The following is a 14,398-nucleotide window of genomic DNA, read 5'->3' as shown; positions in this document are numbered from 1 at the left end:
GAAACCGGGCAGAGCCCGGGAGGGTGGGGGGGGGAACCGACGACCATCCGCACGTTGCTGACAGATCTTCCACTTACGGCTGGAGATGAAGCCAGCATGAGCTGGACTTGAACTCACACAGAAAAACTTTTTCAGTGAAACCTTGAAAGCTGCATAACCAACGCTAATAGTAGCAGAACCTACTCTGGTTTAAACGGTTCTGACAATGCATCCCTGGTATATGTTCTTGAAAATGAAGTAAAGCACTTGGAAGATATAAGTATCCAATGAAACAAGCAATTTCAGTTTATGTCCCAGCCTATATACAAAAGTTTTCCATGCATCACTTGGTGGTTTTCAAATTTTACCCGCAAAACCTGGCGAAATCTGGAGCAGAAAATCAACCACTAATCAGAATACAGGAAATTACTAAATTTACCAAATTATACAAGCTTGCAAGATTTATATGCAAGGGTGGGGCATGTTTTCAAACTTGATATATGTGCGAGAAAGTCAACTTGAATATTTTTTTTCTATCAAAATCGAACTGGAGAAATCGAACTTAGAGTTAAATATTTTATATATAAAATATTTAACTCTAAACGTGAAAACGTAAGTATGCATGCAGAATAAATCATCAGATGATGCATGGACCTATAACATTTTGTAGTCTTCTGTAGGGTAACATTTTAATCTGTGAGACTTCAGAATGCACCAGCAGCGTTGCTTTCCACAGCCTCCAAATATCGTAAGCCGTATGAGTCACCGTATTCCAGGATATAAAGTTTGCTATAAAGTTTATATCAGCTGTTGAACTTAAGTTATTTTTTCTTCCAGATTAACAGTATATATGTAATATCTTTAGTAAAACATACCAAGTGTCATTTATCAACCACACATAATTTATTATGTACGCGTTAAGAAACAAATTTTAATCTTTTCTATCAAAGAAAGAATCCATGAAAACAAGCATAAATCATTCTGCATGACAGGTTACTCACTGATCTTGGGAGTAAATATATATTTCTTTAAAAAACAAAAGAAATCATGTGTAATTCTCCACATTAAGCTTACTTCTTTAAGTGATTGAATTACTAGCCATTCTTGGACAAAAACTGTCTTTAAATATCCGTACTTTCATCATACAGGCATTATGAAGATTGTAAATGGTTCCATACAGTAAGCAGGGGCCGCGCCTACAGCGTCATTCGGCTGTGGTTTTATTGCATTACCAGGTACCTGACAATCCCGTGAGTGCTAGATTCGAGCCTGCGACCTCTCAGTTTCTGGGCCGTTCCGTTGTGAATTGCAGATTGATCAAGAATATTGCACATATATATACTCGACGGCCAGCATCATGGTATAGGAGGAAATCGAACAGGGCCCGGAGAAAACCCACGACCATCCACAGGTTGCTGGAAGACCTCTCCACGTGCGGCCGAGGAGGAAGCCAACATGAGCTGGGCTTTAACCCCCCGACATAGGCGAGATACTCCTGGGTCATTGCGCCCCAGTGAAACCCCAATCACCTCGGCCTCCGAACTGCGCTTCAGCCGACTAATTCGGCGACTCTGAGGTAAACAGACAAGTGGTTGGATTTCACGTCACATTTGAACATTTGCGTATTATCAGTAACAGCTGCAGTTTTTATATTCTCCGCGATGTATTGTTATATATTGCATTCCTGCACAAGTCTGGGTTTTGCAGGTGGACTTATAATCCCCGAGGCCGAATGCCCGACAAGATGTTTTAGATTCAGACCGATTTATTTATTGCATCACGATGCATTTTAGAATATTACACGTGCATCACTGTAGTTAGCTTTACGAATAGTGAAAACAGGTTGGATCAGAGGTTTGTAAAGGCAAGCCTAATTTACAGTTCTGTCTTTCACATATAACAAGGATTGTCAGTTGTCTTTTAACGTCATACTCAAATTCCAATGCCATATTGTAATACATGTATGTTACATTACGGATGACGGTAACCCGAGTGCTATATAACGATATAAAAATAGGCGTTATAACCTGTTAATGAACAAACTCAAACTGACACCAGATTGCATGAAGTATATTTTATTCATCAGTATTTACACACGGCAATATCATCATAGAAGTAATACTTTTATCGTCACTTCCAATGAAATGAAGACCACACTTCATTCACTTTTGCAAAGTGACACAAAAAGAAAACATTTCCAGATAAAGATCAGACCTGATGACTGATGTGTGAACGTAACGATACAAATAAAATGAATAGATGAATGTAGCACTGTTCCCTTGGCAACGCACTTAGTATGACATCAGCCAAGCACAAACAATTGACGGTATGGAAATCCAAGCATTACCAAGGGTAGTCTTTGTGATGGTTTTATCACCAGAAAATGTCATACTATCAAACTATGATAAGAGGAGAAGATCATTTAACTGATGAATCACAGAATCACAAAAAAAAAAATGAACTGTAAATAACTTCCAAAAAGTAATAAATATACACAAACAAGAATCAAACTCCATTCCCTTTGTCCAGATTAAGTCCCTTTGTTACAAATGACAAGTTACAACAGTTATCAATACTTATTACTACCAGTCAGGCATCCAGCCAACTCATTACAACATGAGGAAAGAGATGTGTACAAAACAAAAGCTCACAGCCTGCTCCTCAAAGCCTAATAGGACACCACACATCTTGGTGCTTATTAACACAGATAGGACAGAGACATAATCAACTGCTCCACATATCCGATGTAGACTCCGATAAATTTTATCGAATTCTGAATATCAATGATTGCAACATGAACGAACATGGTGTGAGCAATTGCAGTTCAATAGCACGTCAGCGGCTAGCACTTACATACGTTGAACAGCCAGTTAGTTAATCAGTTACCACATTTATCTTTACCACACTCCTCACACTGTTATAAGTCATGCGCAGCAGATCATGGTTACCCTCTAAACAACACTTTTTCTCCATCTCAGGCCAATGCAAATATGGAGTGAAATACAATTTGAAATACATATCAATTTAAATATTGTTCTCTTGTTCCAGCATGGAAAAAATTCTTTCCTTACAAAGGAATGGAATTTGGACATTCTTGGATATTTCCTGAAAACCATCTTTGTTTGAATGCCAGTTAGTGTTTGTATGTATGTATGTACAGTACAACTTATTTAGGGATAATGACACAGATAAACTACACATGATGTGAGCCTTTGGTTTGGTCAGCTCAGGCTCTCTATGTCCTCACTGACTGCCATGACTGGGACTTGGCTCTGCTGTTGCTTCACTTCTAAAACACATCAAAGACATCACAAAGAATGATTGATTATGTTATAGATGTTCTGTTGCAAAAAAAAAAAAAAAAAACTGGGCTGCACCAAATTATCTCCCTCGAAGTCACTTTCCCATTTAAATGGTACATGTTTAGGGGGAGGCAGTGGTTGGGTGGGTCCTTCAAAAATGGCCACTGGTTAGTTTTCAAAGTTAAAGCAGCAAACTAAAGCTAGCTGAAGACCTACATTCAAGACTTAAATACTTCATTTGAAATGGCCAGGATAGTCACGTTCGAGAGGAAATTTAAATATCCCCTAATAAAAATACATTTAACTGTATTGCAAATGTACAACAGACAAATAGCTTTGGCAAACTATGTTGTCAGTCAAATAGGAATATTCCACCTAAGCTGAAAAATACTGAATTCATTTAAGATCTGCCACTTTAAATGGCTGATGTCTTTTCTGCCATCTGCTGCATAGCACAAACATGTAGTTGCCACTGTTGTGAAACTACATACATACTGAACACGCCTCCTTCAGTAGGCGAGGTCGCACTTCCTGTAGTTTCACACCTCAAAAGCTAATCTTGCGTTAAGTCATATCTGCTGTCAAGCGAATGAGACCTATTTGTGTGAAAACTTAACTTTTCGCTGGTAAAACAACATACTTTTGATCAATTTACTGGACAGATTTAAAACAGTTTCATGAGTTTGAACGCCAACCAGCTTGGGAGCACAAACTTTTTCTGGCACTGAAATGGCTCTAGATATGGCCCTAGCTTGCTTGGGTGTTTGAAAAATAGGCTAATGACACTTAATTTCTTGTTTCCCTGCAAATACAGTTTGGAAAATTTGTGATGGTGGTTCTAAATCATGAAAATTGGACATGTTAAAGCTTAAAAATAAGAAACAAGTTTTTAGTAGATTTTGAAATACTTTTACCTTGCTTTTTGCTGTTTCAATTTCTTTTTCGTATCATCCCCTGGGTTGTTTTGTTGTTTTCTCCACTGAGCTCGACGTGACACATAGTAACAGTTAATAGCTTCTGTATTTCAGGAAAAAAAAAATGTGGATGAAAATGAAACAAAGGGCTGGTGTCATTTTTCATAACAATACTACATTAACAGTTAATATTATAGCTTAACTATTTCTGAAGAGAAAATCCTTGTACATTTATTCATAACAAATAAGAAATTTTTACTACAAGTCAGTTAACTCTAAACAGATGAATTAGCTTTAATCCCTCACCTTGCAAACTAATACAACTGAGCATCGCCACTACAATCAGTTTTTCATCCACCTTCCTCATGTGATTCAGGAAGGTCATACTTAAAGCATTTTTGATACGCCTTTAATTTATTTGATTGGTGTTTTACGCCGTACTCAAGAATATTTCACTTATACGACAGCTGCCAGCATTATGGTGGAAGAAAACGCAGCACAGCCCGAGGGAAACCCATGACCATCCGCAGGTTGCTGGCCTTTAATGATAAGGAACACAATATATCTATCATTAAAAAGATTAAAATAATGAGATGTGTACATGGATTATTACAGCCATAAAGTCCACCCAGATGAGTTTAGAGCTGTCAGCTATTAATGACTTTATCACAGAATTTATGCAGCACAATGGCTTTTTCCAACAGAATTCCATGACTGTTCTAGAACTTTCATTATAAGTTCACTAACCCATTCACACCATTATAATGCTTTCCACTTTTGTGGAGGATATTTGACCTAGTAGTCATCTGCAAATAGTTTGCAGTGCTACTGTATAAAATGTAAACAACGTATCAACAACAAATTAACATCCTGCTCTGTTTAATGGCAGTCATTTTATTGAATTTCCAGGACTTACAAGGAGATCCAATGAACTACACACCTAATCCAAGACTTTCAACACCTGGAACCATCCTCACCCACGGAAACATCAGAGCTTACTCATGCAGATACTCACATCCACTTCCCTCATCATCCACCAGTGAAACATCAGAGCTTCCTCATACCGATATTCACATCCACTTCCCTCATCATCCACCAGTGAAACATCAGAGCTTACTCATACAGATATTCACATTCACTTCCCTCATCATCCACCAGTGAAACATCAGAGCTTCCTCATACAGATATTCACATCCACTCCCTCACCATCCACCAGTGAAACATCAGAGCTTTCTCATACAGATATTCACATTCACTTCCCTCATCATCCACCAGTGAAACATTAGAGCTTGCTCATACAGATATTCACATCCACTCCCTCACCATCCACCCGTGAAACATCAGAGCTTACTCATACAGGTATTCACATCCACTTCCCTCACCATCCACCAGTGAAACATCAGAGCTTACTCATACAGGTATTCACATCCACTCCCTCATCATCCACCAGAGAAACATTAGAGCTTACTCATACAGGTATTCACATCCACTTCCTCATCATCCATCAGTGAAACATCAGAGCTTACTCATACAGATATTCACATTCACTTCCCTCATCATCCACCAGTGAAACATCAGAGCTTCCTCATACAGATATTCACATCCACTCCCTCACCATCCACCAGTGAAACATCAGAGCTTTCTCATACAGATATTCACATTCACTTCCCTCATCATCCACCAGTGAAACATTAGAGCTTGCTCATACAGATATTCACATCTACTTCCCTCATCATTCATCAGTGAAACATATCAATATTGCCTTTTCCTATCAATACCCAGTGAAACATCAGAAGTTACCAACAGAGATAAACACTATCCCCATCCACTCCCTCCATCCCCTCACAACCAGTAAGACATCAGAACCTCCTCGTACAGGTATCCACGTTCCCCATCTTTCCACAACCAATGAAACGTCAGAACAAATATCTACTTTCCTCATCCCTCCACAACCAGTGAAACATCAAAACTTACTCATACAGATATCCACGTCCACTTCCCCCATCCTGTTCTCAACCAGGGCTACAATTTTTGAGTTCATTTCACGATTCCATTCATTCATCAATCTGAAATGAAACAAAGTCATGAACATTTCTCATCTAACCATCAGAATTACTTGTAAAGTTTATCTGTTCCTAGTTATTCTTCTTCAATATCATTGAGGTAACAAGATTCAAACACATGGGGTCATTCCACTTCAAGTCTTGGAAGGAAATATTATTCCGGCATTTAGCAAACAATCAACATTCGACGAGGCAAAATTCATTCTTCAATACACAACTTCAGCACTTACAATCTCCAAAAGCTATGGATCTATACATACAAGTAATAATGCTTACCCTGATGTGTAGTCCCACTCAAGTGACTGGTCTTGACTTTTCAGGTCCTTCACAACATTATGAACTGCAAGCTGGAAACACAAGCATCTTATTAAAGAAAGTCAGCATTTCTTGTATTGTAATGTGTTCGTGATTTCTAGCATATTAGTGTATTAAAAGAAACTACCCTATTCCTTCTCATTTTGGGGACACCTGACCAACTCATTTCAGCAAATATATGTGTAACTGTAGTAGGAATATTAGGTTTCTTTCCAAAAGTCTGGTAAGGAAATGTAATATTCTACTTTCAACACAACTAACATCTATCCCAAAAATTAGAAGAATAAGGGTAAGACAAAGAAGAAATCTGTCATTGCCACTCACTCGCACATCCTTTGGTACTTTGATTCCATCATCTTTTCTTGTATACTTTCTCTTTTTTCTAGCAGCACCTTCCTGGTGTGTGGGATTCTCTGGATCTGAAACTATCACACCAATGCTTTCATAATTAAAGCTTGTGAGAAGATAGATTCCTTGTAGATGAGGACACATGACAAAGGTTTAATTTCTATTATCTGTACGTGACTCTACACCAACATATTCTGATCTGTATTAATGGAGTTACAACACACCGGACAAAATACATGTGTACGTAATTAAATACATGAAGAACAAATTCCAAAAATACAGGAAATCAGCAAAAACAGATTTGGTAATGAAGATACCAAAGAACTTGCCTCTATATATGAATATGAATTGACATATGAATACAAAAACTTCAGATCAACAAAAATTCAAACAAAACTGTTTGAGATACCAACCTTAATATTGACCTTAACATGTCTTCTAATACACAAAAAGAGACTGTACTGGATATGATAATTTAAAACACGCATAAAACATGATTTTGTTCATTATTTCCATAACACTTCCAGTATTGTATAACAATCAGAGTCATAATCTGAATAATATGATACATGTACACTCGCAGCATTTATTCGGCTCTGGTTTAATAGTACTTTCTTCATTATTTCAGTAATGTGCAATAGTGTTTCCCTTCAGCAGGTTCCATTATCCATCACTCTGTCATATCAGTGATACACAAGACTTGGATTACATGGAGGTACTAACCAGGAGACAAAGGGCTGGCACGTTACCCACAAACCCATCCCATGTCTAATGACACTTGGCCAGTCCTCATGCTGAGCCGTATGTCCCCAGACATAAGTAAAAGAGAGAATGAATGACTGGGGTGATAAGTCTAGTACACTTTTTTGTACACCTGGCAAAAGAACTTATAACAGCAACATGCAGATCACCGCTTTTAAACATGTAAATTTAAATTACATGAAACACATGTATATTGATATGTGAACACACACAATTGTAGCACAAGCCTGCAAATAAGCAAAAAGACAAGGTTAATGTCCTACATTAACAGGAGCTAACCGCTTAAAATGGGACAAAATTGTAATGTTTGTAATAATGTGAACAGCTGGAAGATTTGTCGTTATGTTCTGTACCAACTTAAAAATGATTTTCAGGCTTGTAGCAGAGCTGTAGGTTAATGTATTTGAACAGGCTCTCATCATGACAGGAGAATCTCACTATCTTTGTCTTACCTGGCTGGGCTGGCAGGGTTACCCTGGCCCCAGGGTGTTGCTCAGGTAAGGAAGCTGAGGGGCTGTCTAAATCCCTCTCCAACATCGCCAAATGAGCAGCCTCCTCATCAGATTCCAAAGCTATTATGTCCTCTTCGTCAGTGGCTGTACCGAAGTCATCATCATAAAAGTCTTCATTAAATGGATCTCTACCATAATCCATGCCAATTTTATGTGCTTCGTTAGAAGAGTCTGAAATGGAACCCCGCAACAGTGACTGGGGCGCTGTGAGATTAGTCCTGTTTGGGTCAAACCGTAAACTCAGGCCTGGGTTACCAGAACTTTGACTAGACTGGCCCATGTTATGACCTGCTTGGAATGAAGGCATGGTGGCGGGCATCTGATGTGATGTGGCAGTATGTGAGGGAGCAGGATGTGAGGCTGTGTGGGGCTGCTGCCCTGGGGTGGGGGCATTGGAGTGGGACGGGCTTGGCACACGCTCTTGTTGAGCAGAATAACCAGCCCTAAAGAAAACAGGATTAGTCTGCAAGGTGCCTTTTTCTTGGCTTAGCCCAGGTCTGAAATGTGCAGCGGCAGAATCTGACATCATATCTTGACTTTTTGAGAAAGAATGGCGTACGTTTGGAGCACTTGTGGGAATCCCTGGCCCTAGGTGATGACCTGGTTCTGGGTGACCCTCATCCATATGTTCAGGGGAGTCTGGTGGTGTCATAGAGCCAAATGAACAGTCATCTAAATCATCATTGAAGTCATCCAAAAAATCTTCGTCGGACAGATCTGGAATGTCATCATCATCATCAGGTGAGTGTCCTTTGAACTCATTTGGGGGTGCAGTAATTGCCAGTGTTGCTGTGTTCATATTTGGTGTCATGCTCATATGAGGTGTTGTGGTCAGACGAGGTCCTGTACCCAGATGAGGTGCTGTGCCCATATGCTGTCCAGCACCCACCTGCTGTCCTGTTCCCATCTGCAGTGCTGTGCCCACATGCTGTCCTGTTCCCATCTGTGGGGATGTGCCCATATGCTGTGCTGCACCCACCTGCTGTGCTGTACCCACCTGCTGTGCTGTGCCCATATGCTGTCCTTTGCTCATCTGTGGTGCTGTGCCCATATGATGTCCTGTTCCCATCTGTGGTACTGTGCCTATATGCTGTCCTGTTCCCATCTGTGGTGCTGTAACCGTGTGCGATGTTGGATGAGCTGGGCTCATATGCAGTGCTGAGCCAGCATGCGGTGCAGAAGTGACCACTGGTGTAGTGGAGACCTGTGGTGCCAAGGGGCCCTGTTTAGCAGGTTCTGTCCCAGGTTCTGACTTGTGAGGCGGAGGAAGCATCACCTGATCAGATGTAACAGCACTCTGTGATGTTGAAGGAACAGCAACAGGGGAAGGAAAGCTTTCTGGAGGGGCAGGTAACGTACTGTCCGGGAAAGAGTCTGGCTCCTTGCGTTTTACTTTGACACGCTTTACTCTCACTCCTGATTCAGTAAGAGTACCCTCTTTTGAGCCGCCCTTGGGTCGCCCTCTTTTGCCAGATCCAATGGGTTTTTTTCGAGACTTTCTTCGAATCAGCTGTACAAGAGGATGTTGTGAATCGATGGTTGTGTCAGGGTCTGTTTTTCCTGAATCGTCAAGGTCTCCAAACTCTTCCATTGATAAATGGCTGGGATCAAAATCTTCTTTATCCATCTCCTCATCATCCTGTGGGCCCATTGAACTTGATTTCCTGCCTAATTTCCCCTTCTCCATGATTCCTTCTGTGTCAGAGTAAATCCACTGATTCTTTCCATTCAGGTGTGACAGGCCATATTGAGCCCGCTCCAGGCACTGGCATTTGCTGCCCTTCATCCAATCGGGAGCAGACACACACTCGTGGAAATCTGTAACAAGCACAACCATTATAACAATGTTTTAACCATCAAAATATTACTCGTATTGTTTCCACGAAAAAACTTCTTCATGAGCCACATGTATAAAATGTATATGACAGACATTTCTAAACATGCACCAGTATCCAGAATCAGTAACAGAATACATTTTACCAGATATTTTTTATACCAGCACTACAAAAGTCATAAAATGTCAGCAAAATAACATGTCAAATCAAAATCATATTTAATCAGAATTTGTTCACGAAGCCCTGATATTCCTACAATACATTTCTGGAGAGTTAAATGTAATTGCACAATATTGCTTAATTCTGACAGTGTTCAAACTGCTTAAATTGTGCAAGGAAGTCCTTTATTATTTTGATTGATGCTCAATGTTGTGAAGGAATTTTTTCACCTTTACAACAGCAGTCAGGTTTCGGATATATTTATTTGAGTGACATTTAGTGCTGTATTCCAAGAGTTTTCACTTCTATGACGGCAGTCAAGTTTATGAGTGGATGACATTAATGAAGAGTGAATCTCCAACCAGGTACTTGACAAAACCTGCTGACTTACCAGAAAGAGCAGCATTCAAGCTTGTGTCAACATTGGTCAATGAGCAGCAAAGTTACAATAACACCTCAGCCGAATGTCTCCACAACGCCACCCCAGATAATTAAAGAAGGCCAAAAGTGGACAAAATGTTTACCTAGCCTCATATCGCCTTGCAGTTTATACTCTGCCAGCTTCAGGTCGAGCCACACAGCAAACTGTGACATCATGGGTGGCTCTGTATGAAGCTCATCCACAATGTCTGCAAACTTCTTTTTTGCACCACCTATGCTCACACCCATGATGATGCTGGTGTTACCTACAGCTCACCCAAACAACGGGCTGATCCACTCGCTACAGCAGAACTGATGTTTACAACACCTGCAAATAAAATACATGTGCAGATAAAAGATTTTTTTTATACACACAATTGATACTACATTTACTGTGGTGATACAACAGTGCATATTATTAATATGGTCTACAACTTAACTTGTTGCAGCTTAGATTAAGTCTTTCAGGAACATTACTGTCAAGTTGAAACAAGTTTAGTTTTACAGGGACAAAGTGGAACAACAGACTAGGATGCTGCTAGACTGGATAAGAGGAGGGTCATCTAAAAATAAAACATAGTAACATCGACATCCTTCAGAGATTGCCACCTGAGAAAATGTCAGCTAGTAAACAATACAGAGGCTCTTCGCAGATAAAAACTATGCGCTGTACTAAGGAAATGGAAAGTCCATAGTGAAGAAACGAAAGATTCATATTGTGGACAACAGGCCTCTCCACACCACGCTCATGCGCGCAGAGGATAAAGATGGCGAACATGGCTGCCTGTTGAAAATTTTTGCCGGGTTGTGCACTAGAAATGCTTGACAGGATTGTAACCCGGAGCCGACTGTGGTCCAATAAAATTGGGATCCTCTCCGCCAAGGATGACTGATTGAGAAGAGTGTCAGTTAGGAAACGCTATGAAAGTTCTAAGTGCGGACAGGAAAATACCCAGCGTTTTTTAAAAGGGACCTCTGTCAGAAATAGTATTATTAGCATACAATGTCTAATTCATATGGCTATGTTAGTGCACTAGCACAGCGTAATGACCCAGGAGCATAACACCAATGTGGTCGCTGTGAGTTCAAGTCCACCTCATGCTGGTTTCCTCTCTCGCCATAAGTGGGAAGGTCTGGCAGCAACGTATGGATGTTCCCCAGGCTTTGCCAGATTTCCTCTCACCATAACGCTGCCCGCCCCCTCCCCCCCCCCCCCCCCGTGTATAAGTGAAATATTCTTGAGTATGGCATAAAACACTAATCAAATCAAATAATGCTATGTTAACATACAATGCCCAATTCGTTAGAATTAAAAAAATATCTTTCTTTGAAGATTTCGGCGATCTCATTTCGCATTGCAATTCTCATCAGAATTACGTTTGCAACTACACTTGATCCCACATTTTGAATTTGTCTACATCATGTACAAGCCCTAATTTTAAATACTGGGCCAATGATATGCTCATTAAGTGATTGTTGAAAGCGAATACAACACCGACTTCTCTTCTCAGTATAAGCATGCGAGGTGTCGTCACTGTCAGTGTATGTATCAGTATCCCTACTTGCGTTTACATCACCATTCTGCTGTAAATCTTTGCCGAAGTCAAAAATAAGCTTGTATTTAGCTGGTCCCCGCGCCCTGCCAAGTTTTTAAAATCTGGGTCAGCGAGGTGCGCATGCTCAGCAGTGGTTGGCCTTTCTGTGAAATTTAGAATGGAACGGTTGCCAATGACACCCTTTTATTTTTTTACTGCAAACTTAATTTGGCATTTCGCACAAATTGCTCCATACCCTTCAGACAACTGCAAATTCGTGTAACATGGCTTTCTGTCTGTCAAACTGACAGCCAGCTGATCAAAACATAGAGACGTAAAGGTCAACTATGCATGCTCGTCGAGCAACAACCCGATTTATTAGGTCACAACGTTGACACAGCATGCGAGTGTAAGTCATAACTATGAATTATCTTGGATTTACCGGCGTTAAAGGCAACAGAATGTGGCAAAAATTGGCAGAGGAACAGAGAATGTCTTGGTGAACATAATTTATTGTAGTTTTGCCCAGTAAATGCATGTATTGGTTCATTTTGCTCGGACTTTTGTGGCGTGGTTTTTCTACGTGCTAAGCTGTTTATAAATACAACTATTTTAACCTGGAAGACTCCTCGGCTGTGATCTACGCCTAACCCCGTATTAAAAGATCACAGCGGAGATCCTTGGCTACCCATGGACTGTACCTCGTTGCCTCTTTTGGCACAGTAACCTTGTAGAGTGTTAGTACATTTTCCCTAGTAAACCTACGTACTCCAATAGCCCTAACAAGTCTATACCAAGTATACAACAATAAAGAGTATGCAGCGTTTATAGATGCACTGCGGATGCACTATCTTTCACTGAAACAAGGCTGTGTGGTTGGCAAGCAAACACTTCCGAGGTCAACTATAACAACAACAACAACAGCGACCGAACAAAGCCTCCAGAGCTTGGCTAGCTGTGCATCGTTTCAGGCCATTTAGAGCATAACGATACAGCCGCGAAAACAACCCTAACATCCATTTCACTTGCCAATGATACAAAACCACCCGCATTGGAAATTTAAACATAAATATTTCGCATCTGTTCACCTACCATAGGATTTCAGAATCTCGGAAGTTGGGCCATTTTAGTTTAGTTGAAAATGTAACCTACAATGATTACCAATAAAACGAAATCGGACTACGGCCACACAAGTAACTTTCAAGCACGCACACTTTTCAAAATTATCCGTAAACCACCAATACACGTAGCCTGTCGTGTCACCAGGATATTCTTGAGTACGACAGAAACCCAATGCAATACATAGGCCTAATTAAATAAACAAACAATGCACGACGCTCTTGGTTTTGGACATCCATTTGTACGGATGCTGCATATGAAAGGAGAAGACGCCCTAGGCCTATTTGACAGAACTTGCCTCAGCCACAGTTTAAAGTTCTTTAAGTACATCTCCGACGGTTACGGTAACTTCATTTCTGAACAATATCTGAACACAAATCATGGATGGAAAGCGGGATAAAAAACCAAAAAAAACCCCAAAAAACAAAAAAAAAACCCAAAAAACAAAAACAAACAAAAAAAACAACAAACAAACAAAAAAAACACAAAAAAAAACAAAAACAAGCAAAACAAAAAAAACAAAAACAAACAAAACAAAAACAAACAAACAAAAAAAACAACAACAACAATTCACTGGCACGTTATATACAAACAAAATATTTAACAAAATATGTTAAATTTATCAAGCCTATTGTCTGAGTGATGACCGCTTCTCTCTTGTGTGTTACCGGCTTTATTTCTTATTTGTATAATTTCTTACATACCTTTGTCTTCGGGAGTTAGTGTTAAACGTTGTTGTGGAAATGGATCTTGCGATTATCGACTTGGAACGCCCTTTACGGACTACGAATGGTATAGGAATGTCGGACTTGACGCTTATACTAGAATGTACTCTGTTCTTGCAGCAGATTATTCTATTAAATACAGTACAAATTTTCTGCTAATTCAACATTAAGATTTTATTACCTTGATAGGATATTATGTTGGATATAACGCAATATTATGTTATAAACAGAAAATATTCTACCATCACAGACATTCTGCTAAAATTAACTAAAATTAAGTATTTTATGAGTGTAGTCTGGGGTCTCAGTTGAGACTTGGAAACTACCATCCCAGCCAAATGGGCGAGGTATAGGGGCGTCTTGTATTTTCCGGATGCTATGTGATATAAGCCGAACTAGTCTACTTGCGG

At 39.9% G+C, this 14,398-nt stretch overlaps 1 protein-coding gene across 4 annotated transcripts; it reads right to left on the bottom strand.

Annotated features, from left to right (window-relative positions):
- Positions 1–2,038: 2,038 nt before the first annotated feature.
- On the bottom strand, positions 2,039–13,257 carry LOC135473012 (uncharacterized). Of its 4 annotated transcripts, XM_064752793.1 has the most exons (8): positions 13,237–13,257; positions 10,714–10,937; positions 8,136–10,013; positions 6,898–6,998; positions 6,535–6,605; positions 6,170–6,261; positions 4,196–4,298; positions 2,039–3,268 (listed from the first exon to the last, which is right to left on the bottom strand). In XM_064752793.1, exons 2-8 carry the CDS (start codon positions 10,856–10,858, stop codon positions 3,223–3,225), a joined length of 2,436 nt encoding a protein of 811 aa, XP_064608863.1. In that variant the 5' UTR covers positions 10,859–10,937; positions 13,237–13,257; the 3' UTR covers positions 2,039–3,222. The 4 variants fall into 4 exon arrangements, 3 of the variants coding, with proteins under 3 accessions (XP_064608863.1, XP_064608856.1, XP_064608872.1); XM_064752786.1 differs by lacking the exon at positions 13,237–13,257 and having other exon boundaries at positions 10,714–11,033; XM_064752802.1 differs by lacking the exon at positions 13,237–13,257 and having other exon boundaries at positions 6,898–6,992; positions 10,714–11,033.
- Between the last annotated feature and the right edge of the window lie 1,141 nt (positions 13,258–14,398).

This window comes from Liolophura sinensis, chromosome 1 (assembly GCF_032854445.1).
Source record: "Liolophura sinensis isolate JHLJ2023 chromosome 1, CUHK_Ljap_v2, whole genome shotgun sequence".
NCBI lineage: Eukaryota > Metazoa > Mollusca > Polyplacophora > Chitonida > Chitonidae > Liolophura > Liolophura sinensis.
The sequence above is the reverse complement of the archived record's forward strand: the minus strand, read 5'-3'. Positions and strand labels throughout refer to the sequence as shown.